General features: G+C 43.5%; 1 protein-coding gene across 1 annotated transcript; it reads left to right on the plus strand.

The window, feature by feature from the left end:
- Window positions 1-1,662: 1,662 nt before the first annotated feature.
- SYNM (synemin) lies at window positions 1,663-22,489 on the plus strand. The gene is made up of 4 exons (XM_040077606.2): window positions 1,663-2,509; window positions 7,797-7,921; window positions 13,621-13,691; window positions 15,196-22,489. Exons 1-4 carry the CDS (start codon window positions 1,724-1,726, stop codon window positions 18,834-18,836), a joined length of 4,623 nt encoding a protein of 1,540 aa, XP_039933540.1. The 5' UTR covers window positions 1,663-1,723; the 3' UTR covers window positions 18,837-22,489.
- The last annotated feature ends 223 nt before the right edge of the window (window positions 22,490-22,712 follow it).

Below are 22,712 nucleotides of genomic sequence, written 5' to 3' on the forward strand. Positions count from 1 at the left end.
ACCCCTGGGAGCTTGTTTAGTCCGACCGCTCTGTGTGGACATCAGCGTCACTCAGGGTTTTTAGGACAACAGTGACATCAGAGGGAGAAAAAGCCTCGTAAACCACAGGAAGGTACCTCTTCCCAGAAGCATAGTGGTTTTCCTCATAAAAGAACAGCAGGTGTTAGAGTGTCACCAAGGGACTTGACTTCGACCACAAAGCCAAGAAAACACAAGTGCCTTTAGTAAATCTCAGCTTCTCAGTGACCTCTGAGGGAGCAAATCTGCCAAGGCTAAATTGGCTGACTTTTAGGCCAAAGCCAACGATTTATCTGTGTTGGTTAGGCTCAAATCCTGGAGGCTTTACTGAGATTAGAAGAAAACTTACTCAGCAGAGAGCAAAGCAGCAGTGAAAATTTGGCCTTTCTGAGGGGCAGGGAGGTGTAGTGCTGTGGGAAGGCTTTGGGAAGGATGACAGAGCAGCAAAGGAGGGGCAGTGCCCAGTACATCTGTGCCCTGATCCCAGCTCTGTGGGGCTTGTGCCGAATTCCAGTCCTTTCCATGCGAAAGCTTTGGGTGGGAGTGGTCCTAAGGGGCAAACAGGGAGGTGGGAGCTGTGCTGCGCTGCTTTATGTGAGGCAGCAAATCTCTGCAAAACTCCCAGTGCTGCAGCACAGGGTGAAATATAAAAGTGTGTGTGTGTCAGGGAGGGAGAGGGAAGAGAAGAATGCCTGGAGAGATGAGAAAGGCTGAAATGAGTCACTCCTCGTCTTTTTTGTCTAATTTGGTAGATAATACAGGGTGTGATGCTTCACTGCCTCCTCGCTGAGTTCCAGGCAGTCAATGAAAGGATCCAGCTGGATCCAGCCCTTATATGGTGCAAAATGAGGCCGGGAGACGCGGGCACAGGGACGCGCAGCCTGCAGGCGCCTCAGCCCTGAGGTGAGATGTTCTTCTGCGGGGCAAAGGTTTATGACTGTGACATGAGGTCAAAATTGGAGGTGTTCCACTTAAAAGTAGTGTTATGAAGTGGCATTTGGCACTTTGTGTAAACATAAGCCCAGCCACAGTGCGGTAACAGCAGCAGGTGATGGCAAACAGGGTAAATCCAGAAATCCCTCGTGAGGAGCAGAGCACCCGGAGCTGTGCTGGGAGCGCAGGATGAGCCCCAACAGTGCGGTCCCAGAATGCGAAGGGAAGGGGATCAGGGGAGAAATGCTGGGAGCTCCCTAAGCAAGGCTGGGCTCCTGACTAAACAGGGTCTTGTTCTCAGAGCAGGGTTGGGCTCCCTGACCTTGACTTTACTTCCCAAGCCTGGCCTTGCTCCCTGAACGGGACTCAGCTCCCTCAGGTCGACTTTGCTTCCCGAGTCTGGCTTTGCTCCCTCAGAAGGGCTTTGCTCCCTCAGAAGGGCTTTGCTCTCTGAACGAGGCTTTGCTCCCCGGCTCCTTAAGCCGGGCTCAGATTCCCGCGCAGGAATTTCGAGGGAGCCACCAGGAGTCCGGCAGGGGGCGCCACTCCGCAGCTCAGCGGGGCGGGGCCGGCGGTGGGGGCGGGTCTGAGGGGCGGGGCCGAGGCTGAGGGGCGGGGCCGAGGCTGAGGGGCGGGGCCGAGGCTGAGGGGCGGGGCCGAGGCTGAGGGGCGGGGCCGCTCCTGTGCCGCGCGCACCCCGCAGACCCCGCGGCAGCCGCGCAGCTCCCGCAGCCCCGGGGCCACCGCGCCCCGACCCCGCGGCCCCGGCAAGATGTGGCGGCGCTGGGAAGCGGGATGGGACGAGAAGAGGGAGCTGCAGGAGCTCAACTCCCGCCTGCGGGTCTTCGTGACCCGCGTGCGGGAGCTGGAGGAGGAGAACCGTTTTCTGGCGCGGGAGCTGGCGGAGCTGCGGGAGCAGGAGCTGATCGGGCTCCAGGTGCCCGAGCAGGAGCTGGCCTGGCTGCGGATGCAGCTGGAGGAGCTGAGCCGGGCGAAGCTGGAAGCGGAGCTGGAGCGGGACGGGCTGCGGCGGGAGCTGGAGGAGCTGCGGGCGCTGGGCGCGGAGGTGCTGGGGATGCGGCGGCGCCTGGAGCCCGAGCTGGCCGGGCAGCAGGCGCTGCTGGAGCGGCTGCGGGGCGAGTGCGTGGCCCTGGAGGAGCTGCTGCTGGAGCTGCAGGCCGAGCACGGGCACATGGCGGAGCGGCAGCGGCGGGAGGCGGTGGAGATGCGGGAGCTGCGGCTGAACCTGGCCGCCTTGCCGCCCCCCTTGGCCGGGCTGAGCCTGGAGGAGCTGGAGGAGACCTACGAGATGCTGCTCAACCAGAGCTGCCGGGAGACCCTGCTGCGCTACCAGGAGCAGATCCAGGTGCTGCAGGAGCAGGAGGCGCAGCGCAACCGGGAGAACCTGGAGCTGCTGCGGGAGGAGAGCCGGCAGTGCCGGCAGCACCTGGAGGATCTGCACCGCCAGGGCCAGGAGCTGTGCGCGCTGCGGGAGCGGCTGGAGCAGGAGATGCTGGCCATGCAGGACCGCCACGGCGCCGAGCTGGAGGAGTACCAGGTGGGTGGACCCCTTGGTCCCGGGACTCTCCCGCTTCCTTCCCGTCCCCCGGTGCCTGTTCTGAGGCTCCTCCGACGCTCGTTCTGCCGCTCGCGTTTTCCCTTCAGTTCTGGTCCATCGCGCGGTGTGAGCCCGAGTTCCCCATCTCTCCTCGCTCTGCTCCGGGAGGTGCTAAAACTCTTCTGAATCCGTGTGGCCCGGGGTTTGCCCACCCCACTTTTCCTCCTGGCAGAGGGTTTTTCCCAGGTTGGAAGAAGAGGTGGCCCAGCAGGAGCCTTTTGCTGCTGAGCCCTTCTCTGTGTGGGGCGGGGAGTGCCTTGGAGCCCCCCGGGTTGGGGAGAGCTGGGTGTGAATCAGAAGGGAGACGGTGACCCTGAGGACATCATCCTGGCGACAGGTGCTCCCTGCCCAACCTGCCCTCGGCAAGTGCCCAAGAGCATGGAGCAGGCACACGGGCTTGCCAGGGCTCCTGGCTGGGTTGGCAGGAGCGCTTGGGAGTCCCGGGGCCCTGAGACGTGAGGGTGACCTGTCCCAATCAGAGAAATAATCTGAAATTTCTTCCTGTTCTACACCCATTGCAGTGTGCCTTGAGCCTCGGGAAAAGCTTGTGGTCCGCAGCATAGTTAAGAAAACTTTGAGTTCTGTAAAGACGAGGAGATGTTGGCGGTGGATGTTGGTGTTGAGGGTTACAGCACCTGCAGCTGAGGGTTGGTTTGCTGTCAGGATGATGTTTGGTGTAATGTGCAACCCCTCTGTGCGTGGGAAGAGATCAGCTCCTGCCGGAACAGCGGGGTATCCGCCTGTCCAGCTCGGAGTGGAGAGCACATATTAGATCACGCAGCCCATCCATCCATTTCCTGAGGGCAACATCTCTTTTGTTCATTGTTAGACCCTTTATTAACACCCTGCTGGAGCTCGGTGTGTGCCTGAACCCCGTGTGCTTTGTCCAGCTTTGTGTCCAGCAGCCCTGATAGATTATGGAGAAGTTGGCAACTGAGAAGAGACTGGGACCTGTTGCTGTGTGCGTGTCTGGTTTTTGTACTCTGCTAGATTGTTTGGAAGTTGCATAGTTTGCAGATGCTGTGAACTGAGACAGGTTAGGTATGTGAGAAGTAATTGGAAAGGCTCTTTAATTTAAAATTTTTTTTTTCCATTTTTGACAGGACAGTTTGTTCTCACAATCACATATGTAAACATTCCCAAATCTGTAGAAGATGACATAGGTAAATCCCTCATTAATTAAATCTATCCAACAGTCAAAACCAGGTGGAAATGTAAAGAAGAGAGAAACTTCTTCATTTTTTTTCCTTTTTATGTATAAAGTTTCTTAGATTTCCAAAATGCGGCCTTCTTGCCATTTATATTTTTATTAGGGGTTTATAATGAAAGTTATCATTGCTCAAACTGAAAACCTCTAAATATGGAGTAAAGAGAGCATTTTGTATAGCTCACTGTCCATGCCACAAGTTTTTCTTCTAAAGTCAGTGAGAATGGCTTTTATTTAACTTTTTCAGCTCAGCAAGATGTTTTTAAACCAGTTATCTCTGTATCTGGTTGTATTTTTAAAGAATTTTCTTTGAAAGAGCAACTGGAGAGGCCCATTGTAGATGACAGCAGTCTATTGCAGAAGTTAAATAATCAAAATCAATGGATGCCCTTGAATGGTCCTGATGCAATGCTCCAAAATGGATTGTTATTTTGACACCAGCATCACAGACTTCTCTGTTACTCTCGTGAACATTTGGCATCTTTAGATTTTGCAGGGAAAATAGTTTCAAATCTTAGTAATACAAGAAGAAGAAGAAAAAAAGCCTGTTGAAAATATCTGACCATTTTCACCAGAAATTAAATATTATCTAGATATATATTCAAATATGTCATAAGGTTTACTAATTCTGAATGGTCTTATGTTTGAGTTTTAATGAGAAAGGCCTTTTTGCAGTTGCCAGTCTCCTGTACATGAGAAATAAATTCTTTTGCTCACATCCAGGAAGAAAAATTATAAAATGCGTAGGAGCAACTGTTTCAGCTTTCATTCTTGGGATCAAAATGCTTTTTTTCTCACTCATTTCTTTTACTGGTTGAAGTATGTTCAGCATGGGTTTTAAACTACTCTTTAAAGAGCATCAGTTCCATGCTTATTTATTGCAGAGTGTCATGTAGAAATGATATGTATGTACAGATTAAAGTCAAGTTATTATTGTTCATTGCAGCTGCAATGGCAATTAGATTTATTCATATTTTCCATATATCATTCAGTTGCCTTATATGTTCATCTTTGCCTCCTGAACTGCCCTTATCCTCACTGAAGCTTTCAGCAGTGTTAAATAGAAATAAGTATTTGGAGTTATAACGTTGCTGAACCAGGCAGGCAGTAAATCATACCCTGGAAAATTTGCACTGGTCCTGAGTGCTAAGGGGATGAACTCAGTAGATCTCATACTTCCATAATTTTAGCTGTGTGCTGTGAGAATACTGATGCAAAAACTCCTGCTGGTTGGAAAACCCTGAATTATTTGGTTGTAAAGCCCTCCGTGGCCCATCCTGCTGCTCTGAAACGAGGCAGATATTTTTCACTGATAAGAGTGGGTTTAGGATCAGTTCCTGTGTCAGTGTTGTGAGCTTGAGAGAAGGAGAAAACATCTTGTCAAATGCACATCTAATGTCGATATGTCAAGTGCCTTTTTCTATGTACCAGTTTTGAGCCAGCCAAGTACAGTGTGAGTTCCTCCCCTGCTGAGCCACTGAATGAGCTTTGGGATCAGTAAATATTACCAGATGGAAAGGGCTGGGGCCTGGAATCCTCTGTTCCCTCTGTAGGTACAGCTTGGACAACCCAAGTAAATTCTTTCCCCTGTACTGCCCTTCTAAAATTCCCCCGTGCTGCCTGGAAAGGAGCATATGAAGGGTGAGAAAACAGTTTCTATTCTGTTACTTAGTCCTAGCAGGACATCACTGGGATTTGGGGGCTGTGATTGATGTGGCTGGGAAACAGATCTTTCCAAGAGAGTCCTGTGTGAAGAAAACACAGGATCTGCCAAGTAGAGGTTACCTTTTGCAAAATGGGTTTGTTGGCTCACAATCTCCTGAACTCTGATGGATTGGTTTCTGTGCTTTTTGGTGTGCTTGGAGACAGGACTTGACAGCAGTTGTCTTCTGCTTTATGTTTGAGCATCAGTGATGGAGGGCTGGGTGACTGCTGGCTGTGTGCCCCCCAGTCTATAGAGTGTCTGCTCCCCTGGAGTGAATTCCTTTGGGACTACTGCACAGCTGGCTGAGTTATGTGGCCCCTTATGGTAATCATTAACTCCAGCTCTTGGATCCCCAGTGCTCCCCAAACCCAGTGGGTGGAATCCAGGTGGCTTTTCAAACCCAGACTAGAGAATTTGGGGGTGAGGGACTGGAGCTCCTGTGGTTTTAGATAGGTTTGAACAGCCCCGTCTTTCAGAGATCCCCACACTTTCTAGTCCAGTGTAGAAATTTCCTGTACCGATTTTTTTCTTGGACTGCAGCATTTTAAAGCTCTTTTAAAGGAATGCATATGCATGTATAGGTTATTCTGTGTTTAATTGTGGAGGCAAGAAAACATCTGAATCATTTAACTTTTGTATCAGAGCTCTTAGGGACTGGTTTTCTTCTGCACCTTTTGCTGACTCCTGGTTCTTGCTGGGTAGCCTTTTCCTTTTAAAACAGGGCCTTGTACTTTTCTTCCCTTCTCACCTGGGATTGTCCATTGTGTCTGTGCTGCTCTTGAATGGGATTGTTGCCTGAGAGCTGCAGAAGGTCTGCGTGGCCGTGGGATGGTGCCTCCACTGGGCTCTGCAGGGGGTTTGTGTGGCTCCTTCAGATATGCAGATGATTTGTCTTCTGCCATAAAAAGGGAATTTTAGGTACACTGAAGACTGTAGGCAAGGATTGTCATGTCAAGGGAAACAGCAGTGTAATCATTTAGCAAGAGCTGCAAAGGCAAATGAAGAAAGAGATTATTGTGTTATATAGAGAGCTGTACCCACATGTATAGGCAAATATAGGCAGCTTCCTTCACGGGGCTTTCTTTTTAGTTTTACTTTAAAAACCTTAAAATTATTAATGTTTGACATGCCAGGACTTTATATTCTTAGCTCTTACTTCTGCCTAGCACATCATGCTGGCATTAACAGCAGAGTCCCCCGCTGTATCTTCATTTTTATGCTATTGTTCATACTGTGATACTGGAGCACTTGCTGCCTATAAGTGATATAGTTTGAATTTTTTAAAACTAAACCATCAGTGCCTTGATTTTCCAGTTTGATTGCAAAGCAGTTGTCAGGATGAAATCTAAAATAAACCGTTGTGAATTCCTGTTCAGTGTTGTAAATGTGCATGAGGTTTTGCTCTGTAAATGACATTTCAGAGTTCCTGCATAATGCAGAGTGAACGAAACTGAATTGGACTTCTGTTGATATTTAATTTCTGTCTTCCCAGCCCCCAGACCAAAATGCAACCTATAGTATATTAGTTAGCAAAGTTAGATTTGATATAAATATAAATATAATTTCACCCTTCATGTGAGAGGTAACACCAGTGATTAAAGCACTATCTACTCTTTTCTTCCTTCTGCCATTTAGTGTAATTATATATAACCTTATGTATTTACTGGCATAAGGTCATATATAGTTACTGAGATGAAAATGAGCAATCTTTCATCCATCTTCTGAGCAGCAGTTAGGACAGAGCTGGGTGGACCTCCAAGCAGGTATCCAAATACTGTAGAAAATTTGAAGGAACCACTGAAGCTTCATCTTTTACCTTGTGGGCACTGTGAGAATCTTCATATGCTCAAATTCCAGAACTGGTTTGAACCCACATGTTTGGAACTGAAATTACGACAAGGTTCTCATGGCAAAGCAATTGCTGAAATTTCTGATCTCAAATGTGATTTAAGCGTGTCTTAAAATGACCAAATGAGTCACATACAAGTCTTATAAAGAAGAGTATTTTCCTTGCTATGTGTGCTTAATAACTTTTGTACAAGGCATCTGAATGGGTTTTACTCAGATATTTAATCGGCTTAGTAAGGCATAAAATGAATTTAGCATAAAACTTGCTTCAGGAGCAATGTAATTCAGTTTGTATATGGGGAGGTCACAGAGCTGATTTCTTCTGGTTTTTGAACCGATAGAACATTGATGTGGTTTTGTATCCGTTTTTGGGGTGTTTTTTTTAATTAAAAATATATGTTTTAAGGCAATCAAGTGTACAGATTTTTATGTTCTTTCAAAACTAAAAATAATTTGTTTCTGTTCAGAGAATCATTGACGCCCTGGAAGAAGAAAAGCAGTTCCTGACCATGTCAATCACGGATTACCTGAGGGACTACCAAGAACTCCTGCAGGTGAAAGCAGGCCTCATCCTTGAAATTGAAACCTACAGGTAAGATTTGTGGTCACAGTCTATTGTCTAGACAGAGGATAATTTAAATCCCTTTTTATAGATACAGGAGCCTCATTCATCCTCTTTGCAGCATTTAAAATATAAACAGCAAGTTCGAGAGTCTCAAGGCTCTAAAGCCAATATAATCCATAGGAATCCTATTAACTTGGTAATACAGTGGTGTGTAAGAAACTTTCTTAGTCCTGGTCAAGTGGTTCTCAGATTGAAGGGAATTTTTGGGGCAATATTTGGTTACAAGCTGAGGACGCAATATCCCTAAATTGCAATCAATAAAACTTGAGATTATGCAGTTGCCATTAACTTACATGGCACATTTCATTGTTTAAATATGTTGATTAGTGACCACCCACAGCACTGATGTAAGCACAGAGTTCCCTATCCTTGTTGCAGTTGTAGGATAGTGGGAAGATTACAGAAAAGTCTGTTTGATTAAGTCCTGGCTTTCTCCATCCTTGATTTGTTATGAAAACATGTGAGATAAGAGCAAACAACAGCACTGCTAATGAATTTTCAGGACTGTACCTCTCCCTAGCCACTAAATAGTTGTGGGGTTGAAAAGCCAGAGTAATTCCCTTGTCTGGAGAACCATGATGTACATGGCACGAAGCTGATTTGGAATGAAGAAAATCCTAAATAACCCAAAACTGATGAACTGGAGGAAGATCCTTCCTTCTTGTAAAGATAATGTGTTTTTTCTACAAATAGCACAATATTTTCAACAAATGTAATTGAGCTACTGATCTTCAAATAGAGAGAGATTTGCAGTTCTTACTGAGCAAGGGGATAATTTGCAAAAATTTAATGTCAGGCTACTTCTGTATGTTTTTTTTAAGGAGACTTCCTTTGTCATTGCCTTGTCTACATTGGATGCATTGTTAATATTCAACCTGTGTAAATAGACAGGATATTTCCAGTTAAATGTAATATATGCTACTGTGTTCTAAAGCATTAATGCTGTGTCCTGAGTGTAATCCAGGAGATCTGGATAAAGATAGCACCATCTGAATTATGGGTGAGGTGTGTAGAATAAGGTGTGTGGACTATCAATCCACTGATGCATATGAAATGTAATTTCAGTTGCATAACTGAAAATATGAGAAACTTGAAATAACTTTTGGGTATAAAGAGTAGTGAGCAGAGAATGCCTGTCTTCATGAAAGAGCACCAAGAGTCATTTCAAGATGCCTTGAAAATGTCTGCAAGAGGGCGCAGACCAAGGCTGGTTTCTGGATGAGATAAAATCACAGTGTGTGACAAGTCTCTGCAGTCACCTGATAAGTGACAGTGCCTTGATGTTTGTTGGTGGAGTGGGATCTCTGTGATGCTTGGAAAGCCAGCAGTGTCTGGAGCATTACTGTGGCAGTGGTGGCCATTTGTGATCCTTATCTGTGTGTGTTAATTCTGTTAACTTTGCTAAAAAACCTGATTCTTCTGAATTTAATCCCAGCTCTGTTGTTGACTTTCACTGTTGGCGTTAAACTTTCTCCCTTGGTTTATTCATCTGCAAAACGGGATTAGCGCTGTCACAATAACAGAATTATCAGAGTTGTTTTGATGATTAGTATTCATCCAGAGCTAGGAATGATAATGCCCAGTTATTCAGTTGTTTGAAAACCTTGTAAGCCCATGAAATTCTGGAACTTCTCCAGAGTAGTACCACTGATTATCTGAGCATTATTGGTTTGTCTAAGGATTCCCTGCCCTGGTTAATGAAAGGATAACCATTCAGCATCACCTGCAGTGTGTTTTTTGTCTAGTTAAAAAGCTCATTGATCTGTAGGGTTTCTTCATCTGAGGGATGTGAATGCAGCTTGTGTCACTGATGGCCTTGGCAAGGCAGCTGTCAGTGGAAAAATGAGCATCTGCCCACTAAAGATGATCTGTAGATGAAAACAAGAGAATGGGCCTTGCTGCAGATAAAAAAACATGCAAATGCTAGCAAGCAAAATTCTTTAAAAATATCAGAAGCTGAAAAGCGATTGTTTTGCGTTTTTACATTTATGCAGTTTCACCTATTCATCTTTTCTTTTTCTCCCTTTATTGAAGAAATTAGTTCCTTCCTTCTTGTGTGTCTCTATCGACCCTGCTGTGGAAGGGCACCCAGTCAGTAAGGTTAAGTCGGAGAACTCTGGACAGCTCACTCATGTGAGCTTTTTCAAATCCTGTTCCTCTCCCAGATCTTTTTACCTGCAGAAAAAAGGACATGTGAACGCAGCTTCAGTCAGTTTTCACAGAGGATGCTGGCAAATACCCTTGCTTATGCATACTGGAAACAAAAGGCACCTATTCACACTCAGTCCAACCTCCTGAACTTTCCATGGAGAGGTTCCCACGAAGGCCCTGGCATTTCCTTTCCTCTTGGCCTTATAGGTTAAGGGTGTGGTAACTGGTCTTGGGGCCTTCTCTGTGCCGCCCACCCTGTGCTTTCTCTGTTTTACAGCTCCTACAGTTCTGTTCGCAGGTCAGTTCTTTCCATTAGTCACCGCTGCTCCTGCAGTGGGAAGAAGGATCACTGTTGCAAGGAACACCCTTCCTTAAGGTCCAAGTGTATTTCCTCTCTGACTCTGCTCACCCTTCCTGCTCCGGGAGCTGAGATTCGCTCAGGAAGTGGAATATGTGTCTTTTGTGAAGTTACACCTCATGGGAATCTTCAGTCCTACACCCTCTTCTCACTGTTGAAGTAAATATTTATCAAATGTCTCACAGTTTTGTTCTGTGTCCTTGGAACCCTCCAAAACCACAGCTATTTAACTATGCTTAAGTTTTATTTCCAGGAAGAAGTGGTGAATTACTCACTTGTAGAACTCCTGATTTTAAAAGGAGATAGAAAACCTGCCTAGAATCTGAATTACTCTCAGGCCTTTCTCCTTAGCTAGCAGAAACTTCTCTTCACCCCGAGCCTGTACCGATGGATTCAGGAGGTTTTCTGTCCTCTCTAGAATATATTCTTGTTGAAGGGTAAAATGTTTCACTTTGAAATTCCAGTCTCATGCAAGTGTTCTGTTCAGGTTACCACCCTGCATTCTGAAGCACCAAAGGCTACACAGTTTTTTTCTTTTTTATTTCCACGGTCATTGTTGGGATCTCTGAACACACTTGTCAGGTGGAATTTCCAGTTGTGCTCTCCCATCAACACTTCTGACCCTTTCCGTGCTCTCCTCTCACAAAATCATCACCATTAAGGTGAAGGAATCATCAGCATTGAGGTCTTCTGAGCTACTCTCCACAGCTTTTTCAGTCAGTCTCACTACTTCCCCTTCATAACTTGTACCATCCAATAGGTCCTAGTCCTGTATGGGTTTTATTTTGAGAACACACTGAGTTTTCAACACCCAGGGAATTTAACATGCTGTTCTTCACACTCCTCATACTCCCATTCTGTGATGGAAAAAGGATGTAGAATGGCCTTGACCCCCCTTCCTGGAGAGGTTGGGGGTTTTTTGTAACTCCAACTTAGCAAATACCCAGGACAGAGAGGATGTCCAACTGCCCCATCTGAGATTTTGGGTTCCTGTAGTTGAAACGAAGTCATTACTGTCCAGAATCACCATACTAAAATTTGTACTGCATCCTTTTGTTCCGTCTCCCCCCCCCCCAACCACTTTATCTCCTCCTCCTGCTTTCATGGACCGGTTGTTTCTGTTGTCATCCAGCACAGGCTGATGAGCATGTCCCTGCTAACTTTAGATAAATGGCATTAATAATGAGTTGAGCTAATGGTACAGCTGGATTGTTTTCTGGTAACACTTAAATTAAGTGTTAACAAAATGGGAGTATATGTCATTTGGGGACCTGATTTCCAGGAAGTAGCTGACATGGGTTTGGTTTTTTTTTTTAAGATGAGTGCTGCTTGGGGTAATTTTTTTTTTTATTATTACTATGAGGGCTTAAAAGTTCATACAGTTGAAATTAATTCTTCAGGCAGTTTAGGTTTAAAAGCAGATCTTAGCACCAAGAGGTTTTTATTAGGAAAGGATGCAGAGGAATAGAGAAGCAAAGCGACTTGCATAAACTCCAGCTATGACCAAGCTGAGAAACACAACCTGAGTTTGCTGGCTCAGTACAGTACGCTGCCCTTTCTCGTGCCAGTTTAGTAAGCCAAGCTCAGTTTAACATTTTCTCGGTTTTCTGATAAGCGTGAGGTCATACATATTATCAATTGTCCAGTAAAATACTGATTCTCTGTCCAGTCCTACAGAGGTTTCAGGAAACTTTGCCTTTCACTTTCAGTAGTAATGCTTCAGATCCAGCTTTTCTGTGGGCTGCTGCCCTTTGCCATATACAGTTACCTCCTGGAACTTATTTTTAGTGACTTCATACGTTGCTGCAGCAACTGAACAACTGTTGTTTTAACAGCAGCCAGAAATCCTCGGTCAAACTCCCCACATTCCTGCTTTCCTTGGTCATGGTTAACACTTTCACTGCCAGCCCCTGGATGTGTTTCTGCAGCGTCACCACCAGCTTCTCTGGCATGTCTGTCAGAGCAATTTGTTTGGCACTCACTGGCTTCATCAGATCAGGTGTTTGGTCTTATATGTGTTGAAGGGATCTAATTCCTATAAAGCTTCTCTCAACTTGGAGAAAGATAAATTGCTTTTACTGTGGGGGGTTTTTTTTGACTCACAAAATAGAAGGAAAGACGCCCATCTGAGCCTGTTTTGGGTAGTTCCAACCCAGCTTTTCTTCTGGATCTAGAAAAATCCATGACAGCAAAGAAAACCTTGTTAATGATATTCTGCTAATGCCAAAGTGATCAGATGTGGGATGTGTGAAATACACAGGTGATGCTTAAAACACCTGCTTTGTTAATTTTGACAAAAATGTCCAGCAGAGGTGTTTATACCCCAATCCTAAGTGGCTTTCAGCTCTTGCCCCAGGGAGTCAGAAGCCTTGGCTATCACAGTCCTCCAGCCTTACTCTTGCCAGCTTTGATGCTGCAGCTGCGTGTTATCAGTGCAGAACATCTGGCATTCCCAAACCCCAAAATGTAACTGGCTGCTAGAAGTGAACATCAGCCCACCCACGTTACTGTGCTGGTTCTGACATTCCCTTGCACAGGGAAAGAACCTGACGTAGCATTTCCAGGCTGCTGCATTTCCTGGAAGTATGGGAGCTGTTGGAGTGTCCCTGCCAAAAAGGAGGGGGGCTGAGGAACAGGGGCAGACAGAGATGTCATTAAAGGAACCAAGCAGCTTCTGTCACAGGGAATTTTCCTACTCCTTTTTTGTGAAATGTGTTGTGCTCATTTCCAATGGAAGAGGAACTAAGAATAGTTAATTTAACACTATAAATTGTTTCCTCAAGCACTGTGTTTGACAGTAGGAGTTAATACTTTCCTTTATTTTTCATTTGAAAATGATAGAACTTGCAAATCCTGCTGTGACAGTTCCCTCTGCATATCACACTGCAACACCACCTTTACTACTCTTTTACAAACTGGAAGGTTGCTTTTTTTTTTTTTTTCCCCCCATTTCTTTATAAAACATCTTGCCCAGAGAAGCTGTGGCTGCTCCATCTCTGGAATTTTTCCAGGCCAGGTTGGATGGAGCTTGGAGCAACCTGATCTACTGGAATGTGGCAACTTCAGGATAATTGTTTTAATTTCTCAGACTTATAAATGTAAAATATTATGCTTTTTGTTCCCAGTATTTTAAAGAAATGCCTTTTGTGTTTTGCAGAGCTTTGTTAGAAGGGGAGAGCAAGCCGTGGATTATATGGAGAGAAGAGCTTGCAGGGAAACTGACTGAAGGTAAAATATTAATATTAAAAATTAATTTTGAATTAAATGAAATATTACTGGAAAATATTATGTTGTAGTGTTCCTGAAGTATATTTTTATGGGTGTATTGCAAAGTGGATAATGAATTAGTTTTGAGTGTTAAGGTTTTAAATCAACATGTTGCTCTTCTTATACCTTATAAAATCATGGCTTGAGTGCAGAATGTAGGGAGTGATGTCCTGTAGCTCTAAAGAACTTTTGGATGTCCGTAGGTCTTAAGAGAGTTTTGAAGTATAAAGCAAGAGATGTTTAACAGAACATGTTGTTAAAACCGTGGAGTTCATTGTCCTGAGGCATTGTGAGTGTTAAAAAGTTCACATGGGCTTAAAGAGATATTTTAGCAGAGTAATGAAAGACAAATCAAAGACATACTAAACATAAAGATACCATTTCTATCTTAGGAGCTGCAAATCTCTGGAGGCTGTGAGAGTATACGAGGGAAGTATCACTGTTTACTCGCCCCGTTCTTATACTCTTCCCTGTGTACCTACTCTTGGTCCCGGCAAACAGGATTTTAGATAAGATGGACCTTCACTGTGACTACTGTGGCCATTGTAATCAGTAACAGAATTAATCTGGATGATACTCATGAGTTTAACAGTGTGGGGTCATTACTATTGTCCTAGAAGACATTTGAAGGCTGTGTGTGTAGCAGGAAGTTCAAGAGGCTCAGGCTGAAATGCTCAGACAGATCTGCCTGTGCTGTTAAATTGCCAGCACTGTGCCTGGATCTGGACAGCGCAGTTTGGATCTGGACTAGCCAGTACTTCTGCCGACAGTGCTCAGGCGTATTCACAGAATAGGGAAGGAATTACAGAAATTATACAGGAGACACTACCAAAAGTCAGAGGAGATATGGTAGCTTCTCAGGAGTGAGAGATGTGAGTAGTGCAGTACTAGTTGGTCTTAACTCTCAGATATTTTTGGCACATTGTATTAATTTCTATAGACAGAGCCTTAAAGGTTCTTTATTTCTCCCCCTAGTTGTGCTCTATTGTGTGGCTATGGAGGGTTGTATTTGTGTTTGCAGTTTCTAGTATGTGGTGGCAGGTGTGCCATTAGATGTCAACAGGAAGTAAGAAACTTCAGGCCACTTAGGCTAATGAAGCAAAAAACCCAGCCTATGATATTAGCATACATTATTTCATAAGAAGCTGTAAATTAACATTGGTATAAATATGAAAAGTGTAATTCCTGAATAAATGCCACAATACCCAGTAGTGCACAACAGGTAAAATTAGCAAGATCTTGCAACTTGAGAAAAAGCTTTGATTTCAGCTTTAATGTAATTTATGCATAGACTTAATTAACAGGCAAAGCCTACAGGAATGCCTTTACAAAGCTTCACTGAAAATGAAGACATTATTTCTTTCAAAATCATAGTGCATGATTTCTTCGTTCATGCCCTCTATTTGATGGTATTTTAGATACAAACCATTATTTTAATGCTTGGTTGCCTCTGCTCTCTTTGCAGATATTATAAACACTTCATATAACTACACTGATATTTACTCTACTTATGAAGAAAGAAACAGAAATAAAGCTTCACCAGCTGCCAGGATCACTGACACGTGGCACAGAAGGCCAGTGACAAATACGAGCAGTTCTGCACATTACTCAGCTCACTCCACACAGGCTGGATCACTCACAACAACAGGGAGAAGAACTTTTGGAAGGGACCTGCCTGGGTCAACGTATCGCCCTTCAACGACTGTCACAAAGGATGAAAGGATTCTAACAGACCACAAAGAACTAAGAACATTTACTCCAGATTACAGTAGCTGGAGAAGCACTGAAGTGCAGCAAAAGAGGATTCCAGAAAGAAAGAAAACAGAAGTTACAACTTCATCCACAGTATCTTTTTCAAAAGAATCAGCACGTGCTGAAAGATCAGACAAGGACCACAAGCCTGATGCTGAAAATACAAGAACTAAACCAGGCTTCACTAGATTTCCAGCTTATGAGCTGATTACCAATGCAAAACCATCTAAATATGAAGAAACTATAATTGAAACTCGGACCATACTGAAAGACAAAACAGGAGGCAGCAAACCAACCGATGAGAAGACATCTCTGCTGAAAGAAAAAGATAAGCTGGAGAAACAAACAAAGGAGGAGAAAAAGAAAACAGATGAGAAATCTTTTATAGAGGAAAGTGTCGATTTTGGGAGGAAGACTGAGCAGAAAAAATACATCCGTGAGAAAGCCACGGTAACTGGGAGTGATATTTCTACTGCAAGAGCTTTGAAAAGTGAATCAACCAAAAAAGATGCAACTATCACTTCGGAATCAAGAAGCAAAGATGTCATTGAGGTACCAATCAGTATTGAAAGGCCTGCTCCTGACAAAGGATTTCAGAGAAATAAAGAAATAAGGGTGCAAAGTGTTGAAACTTCCATAGGAAGGGAAACAGATGACCATGTAACTCAGTCTGCTGAAACTCGCCAAGTGAGGATTTCAGAAGCAGAGTCCAGTTTGGAAGGTCAAGAGCAAATTAGGGATGGAAGCCATAAAATGGGAACTCTGCCAACTGAAAACATAGCAGAGAATATTGTTGCTGACATTCTTAAAAGTTTCACACACTCTTCTAGTTCACAGATGTCAACAGACACCAAAGTGACCTATTTTGATAAGAAAGAACAAGAAGATGCAGGGAAAATAAAGACTGAGTTCACAGTGCAGTCTCAAGTTCACAAAGACATAGAAATTTCTGAGGAAGGTGACTTAGGACATCTACCAAAGCAGGATGTTAGAAAAGTGATTCGAGAGGGCGTTGAGGGAACTCCTTCCAAAGAGGAGATAGAAGATATTGTCCATCATGGCCTGAAAGGAAGCGAGAGCGGAAAGAACGTGTCTGTGAATGTGGAGATCATAGAGGAGCCACTGGATTACGCCACCGATGAAAGGACTGATTTTTCAACACCTTTCCAAGTAGAAGAAGTGGAGGATTCATTCCCTGAGAGAGAGAGGCGTTACGGTGAGGAGGAACAAAACATCACCTTCACGTACGAAGACGTCAAAAAGAAGAAACCGCGCCATGAGAGCTTCACTCGCGTGGAAGAGGTAACCGAGGAAGATGACTCACCTATTGAACAGAAATATTTTGTATCTGTTCCTGATGATCATCCTATTGTCAATGAAAAAGATGATGACTCGGTATATGGGCAAATTCATATTGAAGAAGAATCGACTATTAAATATTCCTGGCAAGATGAATTTTTGCAAGGCACACAAAGTAAGAGAGAGGAAGGTGTGAGCTCTCCAGAAGAAACCTATAAAGTGGTGGGGGAGGAAGCAAGTGCCCATATTTTAAAAGAGCATCCTGAAGGTGAAAGATCCCATGTTGAATCCATTGTTATTGAAAAAGAAATTAAAATTCCCCATGAATTTCAGACTTCGATAAAAGGGCTTTTATCCAAGGAAACAAAGGACCCTAAGCATCAATTGAAGGAAGCTTTGGAGCAGTTGGAGGGCAGTCTCCCAGAAAGTGTGAAGGAGGAGCTCTCTGCATTAACAAAAGATAGCAAAGTGGATGCTAGTAACTTGGCATTTGATATCAAAAAAGTTGATCAGAAGGAGGAGGGGGGCTCAGTGACAATTGTTGCTGAAGTCAATCTGTCCCAGACCCTCAACGCTGATGAATTTGACGTAGATCAGCTTGGTGAAGTAATCACAAGCGAGAAGGAGAAGGCAACAATACACTCCCTGAAGAAAGAGAGCTCAGATGGGAGCAATATAGATGTTTCTTCGCACAGTGACAAATACACTCCTTTTGCTGACCAAGAGATCTACAGCTCATCCACAACGAGGCGGAGTGGTGGCACTGGCTATCACACCACCGAAAGGGTCGTTTATGACAGTTCGGTTTCGGAAACTGCAGATTATGGAGAGGCCTCTCACTCATCACAATCAGCTGATGAGACCAAGTCCCAGAGGCGTGTCAGGGTTGGCCCAGGAGAAGTCCAGAGGTTTGAGCAGGTCCTGTATGAAGGGCCTGGTTCTGAAACGCTGGAGCTCAGTGCTACAGAAGATGTTGTTCAGAGAGAAGGACCGTCAGAATTCAGCCAGTCTGTGAAGCACTTTAAACTGGGTCCCAAGGAAATCCAAACCACAGAACAAGTAATTTATACAGGCCCTATTACTACGATAGTAGAAGAGATGGATTCTGGAAATCTTTCTCAGAAGGTTTCAACAGACTTCAGCAGGGCCACAAGACGTGTCACAGTAGGATCAAGGCAGGTGACTGAGGAAGTCTCATTTGAGGGGTCGGGTTCGGACTCTCTGGCCCTCAATAGCTCAGATGGCCTTTCCCAGGCTGAGGGGGCTGTGGATGTCAGCAGATCAATGAGGCACTTCAGGCTGGGCCCAAAAGAGGTTCATACTGAGCACGTTATCTTTGAAGGACCCATCTCTGGTAAAGTGGAGGTCAGCAGCACGAGGGACTTCTCACAGGCAGAGAGTTCAGTCAGACAAGTCCAGCTGGGTCCCCAGGGCTTTATGACAGCTGAAGAGATCATCTACCAGGGGCCTGTCTCTGAGCACACGGAAATCACTGAACTTGAAGACCAGACCCTTTCAGGAGGCTCAAGAGCTTTCAGGCACGTTAAAATAAGTCCTGCAGGAACTCACGCTGAGGAAATAATCTTCTCAGGACCCATTGCCGGAGTGGTGGAAGATCTTTCACAGATAGCAGGGTCATCTGAGAGCAGCAGCTCTGTGAAGCATATTAAAGTAGGCTCCAGGGAAACAGCTTACACTTTCCAAATGGATGTTTCCAATCTGGGTGGAATGTCTGCAGTGAAGAGTGGAGAACAGCAAGTGGCAATGCTGGTGTCCAACAAGCAAGACCCTTCTGCTGGTCAGCCACAGGTCATTGTTGAAAGCAACCAGCTGGGAGGAAATGAAAGCACAAGAAGTGGCTACGTTCTCTCCAGTTTTTCCCAAGATCACGGTGAAAAGGTGGTGGGACAGTCATTTTTTGATCAAACTGTGCAGTTGCAAAGAACGGTCGACCAAAGGTCAGATACTTCTGAAGGGAAGAAAGTCGCTTATGTCTACCTGGACCATGAGGAGGAAGATGATGAGGATAATGATAATGATGGACAGTGGTTCTGAAAGGACTCTGTGATGAAGCCTACATAGCAATTTGTTTATACGTATTTTTTTATTATCCTTTTTTTTAAAGAGGAAAAAAAAGGATGGGGAAACACTCCAGCTATTTAGATTATCAATGGTGGACTGAGAAGTATTGAATTTAAGCCTCTATTCAGCACATTTTATTTTATTGGAAATTTTATTTTTGGAAGAGGTCATGCTATTAATATTTTTTTCCTCAGAGTTCTGTGTCTAATATTTTCAGATTTTTCCACCCATAGGAACAGGAATTTGCTACTGGGGAATTCAAAGGATTCTATTTTTTTTGTTTGTTTTATAGCACATCAACTATTAAATATGTGCTTGAATAGGACTTTTCAAATTATTTCTTAATACTGTATTGTACTTGGTTACTACAATATTACTATGCAAATCTATTTAAATCTCAAGCTACTAACCACAAATTTAACAGAATATGAGACTAATGAATGGTAGTAGCTGATTTTCAGTTCTATTTCTGTGTACTTATATTCAATACCTTATGAATACATTATAAGAGACAGTTATTATAGCTATAAAATTAAACATGATCCTGCAGGATCAAACTAAGCATTGCAAGAATTTAAAAAAGAGACATTACTTGTAGCTTGAATGCAGTGCAAAAAAGAAAGAGATAACATTGAGGTAAGAATTTCTCACAGTATTCCAGGTGAGAAATAGTGAATTTTATGGTTAGACAGTAGTATATTTAATATCTCTAAAAAGAAAAGAAATGTAAAAATTAGACTGGATAGCGTTCCCACTGAGATAAGGAGAACTCCTTACAGATTCAGTGGCTGTGTACATTAGTAACCTCAACTTATTTTGCAGTTTATGGGTTACCTGATACTAGGTATTGCTAAAGGTAAGTGTGAAGTGTCAAACATGATTACATAGTGCCTAATTTCCTAACACAGTGAAATTAGCTGATATGTGTTCTGTTAGAAGGAAACTTTTACAAATGACATTGGTGACACTTGTGATCATTGTGTGTCAGCTCATTCCCAGATAATCCTTTGTTTACAAACAAGATGTCCTTTTCAATCACTCCCCCTGCAAGCCCAACCTGAGGTTTGAATTTGTGTTTTTCTTCCTTGTTTTTTTTTTTTTTCTCTGAATGTAAAACGTGCCTCAGGCCAAAGTTTGCCTTCTACTTAAATCATTTGCAAATAAGCTAATTTCACTTGGATTGCACATTGGTTGAATGAAGGACATAACTTCACTTTGTAATTCAGTGACTTTATAAGTTCAGCTTGGAAGCCAGCACAGCACCACTGGCTGGCCTGACCTGGGCAGTGCTGGCAGGAGCAAAAAGAGCAGCCAAAATATTGTCACTGAGGTAAGACATACCGTACTGGACACGTATGGGAGTAACAAACAGAGGCGAGAAGCTGCTGTTTCTGCACACACACACGCTCACAAACACAAGCACACACTCACTCCCTGTGTCCCACCTCTGCAGAGCGCACACACACCTGGCTCAGCCTGGTGCGTGCTGACTCCCGCGTTATTTTTCCTGTGGTTATGTAAGCCCAGTTTTGTGTGTGCTGATCCATATTAGAATCCAGTTAGACTATCTTAGTCTGGCATGACTAGTCACTTTTCAGATTCCTTACTATTAACAGAAGTAGATTTCTCAAAGCTGACTGCTGCTTTATACTATGAATGTAAATGCAAAGCTGAGAAGCTCCGTGCTGACTGACACATCCTGCTCTTTCAGATATTTAGGGACAGTTTAATCCGTGTGTGCCTTAGTTACTAAGTTTGAAACTGCACAAAGCTATTAATGTTCCAACGATTAACTCGTGAGGTTTGTCTGCGCTGCGAAATTTTCTGAATGTGATCCTCATTTTGTCTGGAATCGTTTGTTGAAATTGGAAGTTCCACCCAGCAGCTGGAAAATGAATAGGAAACTGAGTTTTGTAGAAGCACTAAAGGCATGTAATCTAAGCTTATTTATACTATTCACTGTGTAATAGATAATATATTTTTTCAAAATTATTCCAATATGCTCATAAAAAGATCTTGTGCTTCCATTTATAAATAGGATGTTAATTATTGTAATACTTCGAATCTCATCCTATACTTTTGTTTCCTTAGTTGATTTTAAAGGTGGTGACATCTCTGTGTTTAATAATCGTGTATAAGCTGGAATTTTCCAGCTGGATGCCATGCTGCCAGTAATCAGATTCTGCACTTCAAGTATCAAATAACTGCATGAAGGAGGGAGTCAGGTCTGTAGTAAGCAACAGAGGTAAAAACAATGAGTGTAAGTTTCTTGAAACTTTATTCAAGACTTAACCATTCTCTGTGAAACAGATACAAGAATATCTGCAGAAAAAAATATTTAGCAACCAACAAAAAGCTACTTACAATGTCAAGCCCCTTTATTGATGCATTGTGGAATCTTTGACAGAGGTGCTCCTCAGGAACAGTGAAGCCAGAACTGCTCCATTTATCTTCACCTGCTGAGAGGATTATAATGTCAGGTGAGGGAATAAACCAGTGAGGAGCAAGTGACTCATAAAATGCAGGTGCTCTTAGCACTGAGGGATTGAAAAAAAAAATTAAAAATCAGTATTGTATCCACTGAGGCAACAAACGCTCTTCAGAAATTCCTTTGCACATCACTGTCAGATGCAGGAGGTTATGCCAAGATACATTTCTGTTTTGATAGTCTGGAGGAAAAATCTGTTCAGTGTACTTTATTTCTATTTAAGAGCAGGATTTTAATCAATTATTGGGAAGCTGGCTTATTGTAAGAGAGCTGGAAATGTGCATTAGCATGACATTAAAAAGATTTTAACATTTCAGACACAGTTCCTCTGCATGAAGAAAGGCTGTGAAAACGAAGTTGCCTCACATATAAAGGTTTAAGTTTTAAAAAGGTTTTAATATAAGCAACCCATTTTCCACTTAGCTCTTATTAACCTGAGACTTTTAGACACAATGATGACTCTTGGATAATTTTGCCTTCAGACAACAAATTGTATTTAGGTGTACAGTGATAACCAGCAGGCCCCATGGCTGCATGTGCAGAACTGGGGCTGTAGGTAGATGAATTACTAATGAGAGCAAACACAACCTACTCCCTGGTGTCCTAACTCACCCAAGGTGATCACCTTCTGCATAAGAATTACATCCTGTGGCTCAGCAGATTACACACCCTCAGTCAGCATGCACTTCTGAAGCTTACTCATATTACGCTTTTCATTAAATAGAAATAAAAACTTTACCGCTGTGTTTGGATTAAACGAAACGCTTTTCAGATATAATTAATATTTTGGGGCGGGTAAAAAACTCCGTGTTTCTATGCTGATATCGATCAGAAGTGGGGCACTTTTTCCAAATGTGTAAACCACTGGTCTAGGAAGCAAATAGAGCATAGAACATAAAGAACGATGTGTGAGATAGCGAGAGCTCTGTGCTGGCTGATGTTTGTGAACAGCAGGTGTTTCAAAAGACGGTAAGAATGTTGAACCCGGGTTTGTTGATGTCAGCTGTGTGAAACTTTGCAGGCAGCTTGTGTTCTGGTCGTTTGCAATGAAACTGCGTTTATTTTTTTGTGGTGGGATAAGCTTTGTGATTTTACACTTTTTCACTCTTGAGTATTAAACAATGAAAATCAACGCGGATGTTTCTCTTTCTTCCTGTCTGATGTTTTTAAGGCTGCACTGTCCAAGAAAAAAAGGACTTAATGCCTGTAAATACTTTGCTGTCAGGCTGGGCTAATTTTGGTTCAAAGAATGAAACTAATTTTTCATTCCAGCAAAGATTTACCTCTTTCAGGCTGATGATAGAAATGATGGCAGAACATGGCATATTCCTTATTCCAACCACACACAGCACGTGTGGATC

This window comes from Hirundo rustica, chromosome 13, assembly GCF_015227805.2.
Source record: "Hirundo rustica isolate bHirRus1 chromosome 13, bHirRus1.pri.v3, whole genome shotgun sequence".
Classification (NCBI taxonomy): domain Eukaryota; kingdom Metazoa; phylum Chordata; class Aves; order Passeriformes; family Hirundinidae; genus Hirundo; species Hirundo rustica.